At 38.7% G+C, this 11,404-nt stretch overlaps 2 protein-coding genes across 2 annotated transcripts; both read left to right on the top strand.

The window, feature by feature from the left end:
• The first annotated feature begins 2,380 nt into the window (after positions 1 to 2,380).
• On the top strand, positions 2,381 to 4,061 carry LOC132707432 (polygalacturonase-like). The gene is made up of 4 exons (XM_060679291.1): positions 2,381 to 2,733; positions 2,790 to 3,001; positions 3,058 to 3,388; positions 3,743 to 4,061. The coding sequence occupies exons 1-4, from the start codon at positions 2,427 to 2,429 to the stop codon at positions 4,000 to 4,002; spliced, it is 1,110 nt and encodes a 369-aa protein (XP_060535274.1). The 5' UTR covers positions 2,381 to 2,426; the 3' UTR covers positions 4,003 to 4,061.
• Positions 4,062 to 4,796: 735 nt separating this feature from the next.
• Positions 4,797 to 6,957, top strand: LOC132707433 (polygalacturonase-like). Its single transcript, XM_060679292.1, has 4 exons — positions 4,797 to 5,140; positions 5,197 to 5,408; positions 5,462 to 5,786; positions 6,654 to 6,957. The coding sequence occupies exons 1-4, from the start codon at positions 4,834 to 4,836 to the stop codon at positions 6,911 to 6,913; spliced, it is 1,104 nt and encodes a 367-aa protein (XP_060535275.1). The 5' UTR covers positions 4,797 to 4,833; the 3' UTR covers positions 6,914 to 6,957.
• The last annotated feature ends 4,447 nt before the right edge of the window (positions 6,958 to 11,404 follow it).

Here is an 11,404-nt window from a genome sequence, read left to right as displayed (position 1 = left end):
GTAAAATTTTTATTAAAAAATGTAGTTATTTATGAAATATCCCAGATGTTTTGCATAATATCTGAGGATTTTAGAATTTATACTTAATTTCTCAGTTGCTAAGCAAAATCACTAAAAGTTTCAGCAATTACGCATAATTCCTAAAATGCTCAATAAAATTCCGAAAGAGTTGTTTTTTGGTATATTCCCTGGGCACAGTATTAAAAAGTCCATCCCTAACAACCATTTCCCATAACTTGTACCTGTACAAATTAAGTTGACTAAAAAAGTTATTATAGGTCATAAGTCAAAACTTTCAGTTTTTTGTATGTTTCTCGGAAACAGTAACGTTCATCAAAAAAATATTTCGTAAGAATCACCGGAATTGTTATTATTGGACTAATAATTTCACTTAACGGTATTAATTATAGTCGATTTCACGGTGAAAAAAGACTTCCTTCCTCCTTTTCAATTTTAGAAATTCTCAAAAACGGCTCGTCTTGATAAGGAAAACATAATTCATCCCCGTTTAACCTTCTGAGATTTTGTTTTTGGAAATTAAAAAAAAAATGTTAAAAATTTGCGTGGGTTTTTAGGGATAGAGGGTTGACTTTGATAGAGTACTTTATCAACGTCTTGTATATTTGTAATATGTGAAATATGATATTAAAATGGAATACATCAGTTGTGCGGAAGACAGTGAAGCTAATGAAGATCGTTTCCTGCTGATTTCCTACTGGATACAGCAGGAAACCAGCCTCCTCCCCTTGATGGACCAAACTAATTAAAGCTGTGCGGTCATCTACCGTTATCGACGGACGTCGCGACGCCCTCGGATGGATCTAGTTATGCGAATTGCGATGAAATAAAAGTACTGCGTCACATTTCTTATGCGAGGCAAGTCATCACCGCAATCTCTTCTATGGAATCTGGTCGACGCACAATCTCGAGTGTACGCACAACAACAACAAAGATATGCCTGTTGATGCATCAAACGCTTTACGCACGACTAAAAAAACACCGATCTATCAGTGCCGGGGGTGAGGGTAATTAGCTGGTGCGATATACCCGGGGGTGAGGGTAATTAGCTGGTGCGATATACCCCGATGCAATGTTGGTCAGCAGTTGGTCCGTCCGGCAAGGGATATTTCCTATTTTCCATCAACGAGAATATATGAAGCGTCCGTCTCCAGCTTTCTGATAATATCTGTGAGTACTCTAGAAGAAGACTCTTTGGAGTTAAAAGTGCTTCTATGGATTTCTGGAAGTTATTGGGGCAACAATCGAATCTAAGATGGAACAAAAAAACGAATGAACAACTTTGCATGTTCTAGTCAAACGAAGTAATACGAAGATCACGATTTGAGTATGCAGGAAGCAAATACGTGATGGTAGATTTAAGAAAGAAATTGCTGACATATATTCATCAAAACTGTCATCTGAAAAGACAACAAACAACAAAATGCAGAAATATGCAAGAGAAAGCTCAAAGATGGAGACTTCTTTCACGAACGCAAGGAGATTTTTAGCAAAACATCGGTTTGTGCAAACCGACTATGGAAACCATTGCTTTACACAACAGCTATCAACGGTCACACCTGATGCATATAAGCTAGTACATTTTAGAATTTGTAATTATTCGCTTGATAATTTGATACACACTAACCAAATTTAAATAAAGGCAATGGCAAGAAATTCTAAAAAGTAGATTAAACAACCGATTTAAACAATTTTAAAACAAACATCTTAAAATGCGAGTAACCGAAACAATCGCAAAGGCAAAATAGTGAAACCTGTTGCTGCGACTGGAATGAATTTTTTCTTATACTGGGTGTTCCAAAAAGCGATCCGCTAATTTCTAGGGTAAATAACAGAACATTAAAAGCAACTGTAGATCCAAAAATACCATTGATTAGATCATAAAAACTACTGCGAGAAAATTTTCATATTTCATTCAAAGGCAAGTGGTCCTTTATTTATTTTGTAAGCAAACTTTTTTTATGGCCATAGCACTGGTACTCTGTCGGCTGTTTTCTTCTTCAGAGCACTGCTTAACACTGAGAGTCGAAACCTTCTACTTGTCCAAAAATCTTCAAACATCAAAAACCAACCTCTAGGCAGCATGTGTCTATAGAATATAGTGTAGCTAGGGTATGAGAGAACAGTCTGACATGAAATGAACAAATAACAGCAAAATGCGAGAATCTATTGAAATTCAAACTATTGCCAGTCATAGATCTCCATTCAGTCTCCTCTCCATTTCCATTGACCCTAAAAGCCGCGTACCCTCAATTATCTGCACTATCCAAATCGCTAGCTTTTCAGCGACGTTTTTTTATTATCGGTGCCGCCTATGGATCAAAACCTTCACATCATTATAAACGAGCAAAACACTCGAGCGTTTATAAATTGACCTTCCGGGTCGTAATTTTTTCAAAATCGACGCAATGTCAGCTCTGAGACTCGTCATACTATTTTTTTCTGTCGCGGCATACGCCTCGGCTCTGCCGACCAACGCCACTCTCGACGACAGCTGCACCATCAACACCTTCAACGATGTTTCGAGCGTCACCTCTAGCTGCACCTCCATCACCCTCAAGGGGATCACCATCCCTGCTGGCGAAACCCTGGACCTGAGCCTCAAGTCGGGAACGACCGTCAAGATCACCGGTACCATCAAATTCGACTACAAGACTTGGGACGGTCCCCTGATGAGGATCAAGGGAAGCAAAGTCACCGTGAAGGCCGACTCTGGTACCTAACCAAGATTTGGTAGTGCGGCCTCGCTCTAACAACTTCTCACATTCCAGGTGTTCAGCTCAACGGCCAGGGTGAAAAATACTGGGACGGACAGGGCGACAAAGGCAAAACCAAGCCGAAGTTCTTGAAGATTCAAACGACCGGTGGTTCGGTAATTCAAGACCTCTACCTGCTCAACTGTCCGCGTCAGTGCGTATCTATTAACGACGTGGATAGTACCACCATCAAAGGGTTCACCATCGACGTATCAGCGGGCGACACCGTAAGCCATGACCTCTGGGAGTAGCGGGATGTAATTTAAAGTACTTGGTATTTTAGGACGATCTCGGACACAATACAGACGGCTTCGACATCTCGAAAGCGACCAACCTGGTGATCCAAGACTCCACCATTAAGAACCAAGACGATTGTGTCGCGATCAATTACGGTTCGAACATTAAGATCAGCGGACTCAAGTGCTCGGGAGGTCACGGCCTCAGTCTCTCGGTGGGCCAGAGCAAGGACGACTCTTCCACTAATCAGGTGAAGAACGTCACTTTCTCAGACTGCGAGGTCAAAAAGTCCAGGAACGGGATCCACATCAAGACTCACACCGACGCCGCGGCGGGCTACATCAAGGACGTCACCTACAAGAACATCAAACTGTCGGGTAAGGGTAGGGCGTTCTCAAATTTATTGGAAGGTTATCCAAAATGGTAAATAAGATGAGCTGCTACGGGGTACTAAATTTAAGTTTTACTTTGCAACATTTTTGCTGGCATTGACGCAGGCCTTGAGCAAAATCGTAAACATCACTTCAGCAACGATAAGCCGACTTTAAATTAGAAACGTTATCCAAATATTGCAATTGATGTCATTGGCGATAGTTTTCAACGATACTTGAGATATTCAATTATGCTTAATTTAGTTTCCACCTTTTTGTGCCTTGTAGACGAATAGGTCTGCGAAAAAAACCTTCTCGCCTTTTATTCTCCCTTAATGCAATCGATAACGTTGCTTTCAGATATCACACACTACGGTATCAATGTCCAAGAGGACTACAAAGACGGCAGCTCGACCGGTAGCGCAAAGGGTAACATCCCCATCACCAAGTTGAACATGAACTCGATTACGGGTTCCATGACAGGATCCAGCGGCATGGATGTCTATATCCTTTGCGGATCAGGAGGATGCAGCGACTGGACTTGGTCGGGAGTCTCTATCAGCGGTAACAAGAAGAGCGATTCGTGCAACTTCAGTCCCTCGGGATACACTTGTAAATGATTGACTAAGGCAATAAATGGCGGCTTGTCGAACCGGGCTTCTTATTTTAAAAAAATAACGAAAATAGAATAGAACGAAAAGAATAGAAAATAATCAAGGAAGTATTAGTATTATTTGACACACTTTCTGTGTGTTTTTTAATTTTTATTTAAGGACAAACTTATGAAATGACATTTTTTTCATTTTATGTTTTATTTGGAAACTTTTTCCTAGTGCAATATTTTCATGATACCGTTTTCAAATAAAAAAATAAATCTAAAGCAATGCATAATGAGATAAAAAATAAATTAAATTAAAAAAATGTAGTGGACAGCTGTCACTGGTTAATGCGTTTCTTATTATTGCTTTATTTGACATTCTATATATTCTATATATTCTACTATACGTCCTAGCACATTTCAGCCTAAACGTGAGCTGTATAGGGAGAGGTGGGCTTCATTACTGGCCACCTCGATCCCCAGATTTAGATCGTTTGAATTATTGTATCTGGAGTTATCTGAAAAAATTAGAATATAACTTTCACAAGACAGTTAAAAGGATTACCAAACCTTATTTAACCCTATTTAACTCTTCCAGGAAGAAGTCAGATCTGGTACGGTCAAAAAATATACTAGGGCTAAAATATACATGGTACCATAACTACAGGAGTTGCCGCACCTCCCCCTCCCCCACGCTCCGTGCCAATGCATTCGACAATGCATTTACTTGCCGATATCGTCACAAACAACACACTCGAAAATGCGAGGAAAAAATAGTACACTTGAAAGTAGTACAACTATAAATACTGGGCTTATAGTCTCGTAGATAGCATACTGACTAAAGTTGTACAATATGTTACCGCTCAACGTGCTAGTTACCTTCGCCGCGATCGCGACCTCCATCTTGGGGTCGCCGACCAACTCATCCGTAGACGACAGCTGTACAGTGACGTCTTATGACAAAGTGGCGTCAGCGGTGTCCAGTTGCAGCAAGCTTACCATCAACGGTATCACGGTACCCGCAGGCGAGACCCTGACCCTCAATCTGAAGTCAGGCGCCAGCTTGACCTTGGAAGGTACCATCAAGTTCGGGTACCAGGAGTGGAAAGGACCTCTGATACTTGTCAAAGGAAGCAAGGTTACCGTAACCGGTGCATCCGGTAAGTACCGACCCTGCTGAAGAAGCTAAACTAAACTGATGGGTGTCATCCGACAGGCTTCAAGTTCGACGGTGATGGTGCCAAGTATTGGGACGGCAAAGGTGACAAAGGCAAGGTCAAGCCCAAATTCATCCGTATCCAGACCACCGGAGGTTCGGTCTTCAAGAACATCAACTTGCTGAACTGCCCGCACCAGTGCGTGTCGATCAACAGCGCGGACAGTACTACCCTGCAAAATTGGGACGTCGACGTGTCCGCAGGTGACAAGGTGAGTGGTAAGGGTCGATTCCAAAAGGCGGGGACATGCGCGGACTATTGCAGGACGAGCTGGGCCACAACACCGACGGTTTCGACATTTCCTCGTCCAAGAACATCAACATCGAGACGGCCACCGTCAAGAATCAAGACGATTGCGTCGCCATCAACCAGGGTTCTAACATCTACATCTCCGGCTTGACATGTTCGGGCGGTCACGGTCTGAGCTTGTCCGTCGGTCAGAACTCAGGATCCGACAATACCGTCAGCAACGTCACTTTCACCGACTGCACGGTCAAGGATTCCCGTAACGGTATCCACGTCAAGACCCACACCGACGGCGGTACCGGCTACATCAAGAACGTCGTCTACAAGAATATTAAGATGTCCGGTGGGTATAACTAACGTCTACTCGAAATGAAAAAAATTCCAAACAACTTGAACTCTCCTTCTACAGGATTTTTAAATTTGACACTACCCCATATGATAGGTAGAGGGTGGGAAGGTTTCGATGGGAATTGGTTCTAGCGTATATGGAAAAATGAGTAGAGGCATTCCGAGAAAAGTTCCAATATGAAATCCTCATCTTCGTTTCTGTTAAAATATCTGCGATGCAGTATAATATATACCTAAGTATAAATTATAAGTATACCCAAAACATTCTAAAAGATAAATAAATTGAATTGGTAGTAATGTGGCAAAACCATATAGCTCCTAGATAGATAGGTAGAGAAGCCGTTAAGTTACTTGCTTATTTTTACACAATTAAAATTCAAAACGCCCATTAACGACGGTACAAGCAATCTCAAGTTAATGACATTTATTTCCGAAACTAGTTTGTACACCCCTACCACTTTTCCTTAAGCTTCAAAAGGTTCATATTAGTTTTCTATAAAACAAGTTTATTTCTCAAAGAACAGGATATAAAATCGCAGAACTATAAAAATTTATAAATATTTTCCAGCACTTTAGCTTGTCCGCTTAAATTTGGTCACTCCAATTACTTTTTAACATAGATTAGAGAAAATTTTCACTGCCATCGCTAATAAGAATGTTGAATGTTGAGAATGAAAGTGAGAATCCCCATTGCTTTTCTCAGCATGGAAATATGTCACTCTATAGCCTAGAGTTAGTGTTAAAAGCGTATCTTTAATAACACCCGACAGTTCTAATGGAGTCAGAAAAATCCAACATTCTAATGGTGTTGGAAGAAGACAAAGGAAAATGGTCGAATACCTTTTGTCCTTGTCCGTTTTAGGCATCAGCCGTTACGTCATCAACGTCCAGGAAGACTACGCAGGAGGCAGCTCGACGGGCAAACCCAAGAACAACATCCCCATCACCGGCTTGGACATTTCCGACGTAACTGCCTCGACAACGGGCTCTAGCTGCGTCCCCGTGTACATTTTGTGCGCGAGCGGCGGCTGTAGCAGCTGGACCTGGAGCAAAATTTCGTACAGCGGAAAATACAAGAGCAACGACTGCACCGGGTACACGCCCTCAGGGTTCAGTTGTTAATACCCTCCCCTCAAATCAAATAAATACTTTCTGAGCAAATCTTACTAGTGTTTTTCTCTGCTCTACACCCGTCTCAGAAATTTCTAGAGTTTCGAAGCTTCGAAGATCCCCCTGAGGATTTTTTGCAATTTGGCAGAGTTATTAATTATGATAAAATGATAAGTTGCCCGTCTTCTTCTCAGAGTTCCATCTTTTATTGAAGATTGGAATACAGACCTCTAACTAGCTCAGTGGTACTGCAGCCGAACCAGTCTCTCAAATTTCTCAACCAGGATAATTTTCGCTTTCCGATACTTCGTCTACCTCGGATCTTCCGTTGTACAACAAGTTGCAACAAGCTATGTCTTCGTCCCCTCATCCTAGGTATTCAAGTTTCCTCTTTTTGATTGTTACAAGAATTTCCGGCTCGCATCCCATCCCAGTATGCAAATTGCTGCTAGTCCAATAAAAGCACCCTCGACGTCTTACAATATTTTCTTAGAAAATCAGTGTTGGACCAGCCTCTGTTTGTTACTTTGAGAAATGTTTTATTTTTTTATTTTCACGAATGCTTTCTACATCACAGAGCCATGAAACTCTAAGGTATGAGTCATCAAATTGGGGAAGCGATATATCTCGTTGCATGGCGTTGATAATATCAAATATAAGTAAAAGGGGATAAAAAGTGTTTTCATATGAAGAATAGGTGGAAATGGTCTACAAATTCATACAAAGTTCAAAAAATATTTTAAAAAAATGCTTAATGAATCATGACAAGAATTTATTTGAAATAATATTAATATAAATAATATGGCCACTGTCTTATTGGCATTAAGCTATAACGGATGTCAAATATCATCTAATCATCAATGAAAGCGATTGATACAGACTTTAAAACTGAAGCGAAAAATCTGACGTTATGGATGAATACTAACCTGCGATGATAGAGAATATAACAGCTTCAGTCACGTCATTAGCAGACAGAAACGTCTGAAGCTTAAATCTTTGAGATACCTCCACCTCTTCAATCTTACTTACAAAATGTTAAAAACCTTAATTATCTCAAAAGCTTTTATCTTTTAGGAAGCTAAATGGTATTTGTACAAGAAAAAACAGTTGTTACTTTACCTCGACATTACAGCCATTGTTTTATTTAAAACTCCTAAATTAATTACAAAAAAAGGTTAAAAATATTTATTTTTGATAATGAGAACGGATTTTTATTATAATGGCTCGTACAAAAACCGCGAATGTTTCCTGATTTTTTAGATTGATGTCCGTGAGTGTTTTTGGGATTTTTTGTAAAGAAAGGTTAAGGTCAAATGTGCCCTTTGGGTGAAACTTGGCCTTTTATTTACGTTTTTTAATTTGTAATGATTAAATTGTAAAATTTTGGATTATAATAATAATATTCAAATAATAACAATGTTTATTGGGATGTTTTAAATTTTTAAATTGTACGAAATTATACAATATATAACAATATACTTACATAGTGACATCTCAATAGGTCATGTCTAGGTTAAAATCTTGATCTCATCTACTCAACGTTAACCATTTTAGTGAATATAAAAATAAGTATTAATCAACAACCTATAGAGTCTAAATTTCGTTATTGGTAGAATAATAGTGAGTTTAATACCGATACTTTTGTGATTTCAACAAGTTTTGTCATAAATTCTGGAACTGAACTAGAACAGTCTGGAATCTTTATCGTCCTTACAGGCGCAGAAAAAATTTCATGCCAAAACACTGATAACAGATACTAACGCACAAAATCAGATGTAAAAACACTTATTAATAAACGACATAGCGCTTGTCTCTTTTTCAGTTATCTAGTATGTTTTGAGCCAGAAAAATAACTGTTTATTTGTCTTCGACGCAAATGAGATAACGGCCGCATTGTTCGTCGAGTATCGCTCTCGAACAGATCGGTATCTGGGGCACTACCTAATTGTCGGTTAAATAATTAAAGCTTATCGGACCCATTCACCGACTGTTTTGCAGCGGCCGTCTATATCAGAAATGCTAAAAATGGACGGCCTGATGCTTCAAACAAACAAATAGTAAAGTGTTTATCGAACATGGAAATAAGCGCAAATCTTGTGACGTAATTATGACGTAAACGAAGTCGGCTGGTAGAAAACACACGGATAGCATAATATTAATTTGAAATTTCTATAAAAATAACAGAAAATCAAATCGAGCCTTCGCTCTTACTTCTTCTGATGCCCGTGCACTAGAATTCCACTCCACTACTCTCAAATACTTAAGACGTCAGCTTAGTTTTTCCACTTATGAACCGAACTTTGTGAAGCTCACTATATAAAAGTTGACATCGCCCTTGATCAGTTGACTGCCGCAAAATTGTATAATATGTTTTCTTCTGTTATAGTTCCCTTGACAACAACTTTATTATGTCTTTTATTTCTCTTGGAATGCTGTTGATACGCCCATTGCAAGAAACTCTTTCAATTATTTATTTTCAACATTTAGATCGTTATTATTTCAACGCTAAACGCAGATTAATGATAGCAGGCCTTACAGAGCTTTCTACTCTATTGAAAGTTTCTTGATTCAATTTCTATCACATTGCTCATCTCACTTGATCCATTTTTCACAATCCACCGTATTTATTTCCTCTTTGCAGAGGGTTTCAACTTGTTTCATTTTAAAAGTGGTGTTATGCGATACCAGAAACCCTTTTAAGTGTCCCACAGTCATGTGGCGGAAGGTGAAGTGAAGGTAAAGACGTTTATTCAAATAAACAATCCCCTCTTCAGCATATCTTCCTAGAATTGCTTCTTATTTAACGCAAGCTCTAAAGACGTGGTCAGTTTTTTTTTTTGGATTTTCTGAGAGGCGGCTTTCGTTATTCAGGACTATAACAGACCCATTTGGTGGAAGTAATCTTCAACTAGTCTTCAAATCAGATTCATGTATTCATAATAGTGTTCTATCCGTTTTGATTTAAATGCTGGTAAGCTACCACAGACAAATTAATTATTACCACCAACGTATTAATTTTTTCGTATTGAAATCTCATTTCCTTCAAAGCAGTCTACAATTTTTTCTTATCCCTGGGTGTTTTTTGTTGTTGTTTTAATTTTAAGTTACGCGGGTGTATTATCCCTTTGATGCCAATCTTTTCATCCTCACTTATTACACTTTCTTTTCGTCCTCTGCTTCTTTTTGACAACCTGATGGGACTGCGTGTATCCTCTGGCAGAAGTCCAAGTCCAGTCATATTCGAACACATTTCAACTATTTTTGCATTCACGTGTGGACTTTTGGTAGCGAAGGGCTTCGAACACATTGAGAGTAATCATTTAACACACCTGATCGTTCGTCTAAGTGTCACTATATTACGCCTACGCTAACTCTCTTGCTTTAACAAACACGAAATTATTGTCAAATTTTGACAAACTAAACTAGTGAATAAAATACCTACATTAAAGAAAATAAGAGTCAAAATAACTAAATATCTAACGTTTCTGTTATTTGTCTTTACCAGGCTGACCTTCTTGATTTTCCGATCTGACTGTTGCGGATCTTCGAACGACGCAATAAGAAATGCCCTGTAACAATGCTCCGAAAATCTGAGACGATTACTGAAAGCCCCCTGTTTATCAGAAAATTCCACGCGAGTACACTCGTAATTTGAGAGTGCGACACGTCAGAATCGCGTGCGTTCGACATTAAATTAAGCTAGTTTCGAAATGAGGGAGATAATTTATATAATATTAAATTTGTTATAGCTTTATAAAAATCTCTAATAAGTGGCTAAGTTAATTATTATATAGCTTTGTCGCATAACAGCTATTTATACCGTACTAGCTTTATAATAAGCTATAATACGATATGAACTCCCAAGTTCTTTTATTAAGGTGAATATTTCATTATTTGAATAATTTCGCACCCGAACAATAACAATAACAAAGCTACGTTGATTATTGCTTAATAACTTATGACATAACTGCTCAACAGCGTAGTTGAGCCACAATATAGCGCATTAATACATATTATCAAGCTAGATGTGAAGCTATAATACGATACGAGCTCCCAGCTAGTTACAGCTTTGGGTATTATATGATTAATATCAAGCTAACTGTATGCTGCAGTATACACTACTGAGCGTCTGCAATATACCAACATTTAGTGATAATGTTATCAATTTATGAATTAAATTACTAAATATATTAAAATGTTGCGTCATATATTACTATGATGCCTATTTTAATGAACTATGCCTAATGAACTATTAAGCCCATATGAATTACATTACTAAATATATTTAAATGTTGCGTCATATATTAGTTTCATGCTTGCTTTACTGAACTATGCATATTAAGCCCGCATTTCATTGAACTTAAATGCAAAGAAAAAAAAATGCCGAAGCCAGTGTCGCATATTTGGGCCGACGACCTTGGATAACCTTCACAGAAAGAGGATTCCCACTCGCTATGTATAGGTTAAAACAGTGTGTTTCTAACCGATTCGCACTTTAAACCA

The sequence above is a fragment of the Cylas formicarius genome, unplaced genomic scaffold (genome assembly GCF_029955315.1).
Source record: "Cylas formicarius isolate icCylForm1 unplaced genomic scaffold, icCylForm1.1 PGA_scaffold_9__14_contigs__length_23061073, whole genome shotgun sequence".
NCBI lineage: Eukaryota > Metazoa > Arthropoda > Insecta > Coleoptera > Brentidae > Cylas > Cylas formicarius.
Note: the sequence above shows the minus strand (reverse complement) of the source record. Positions and strands in the feature narration are given on the sequence as shown.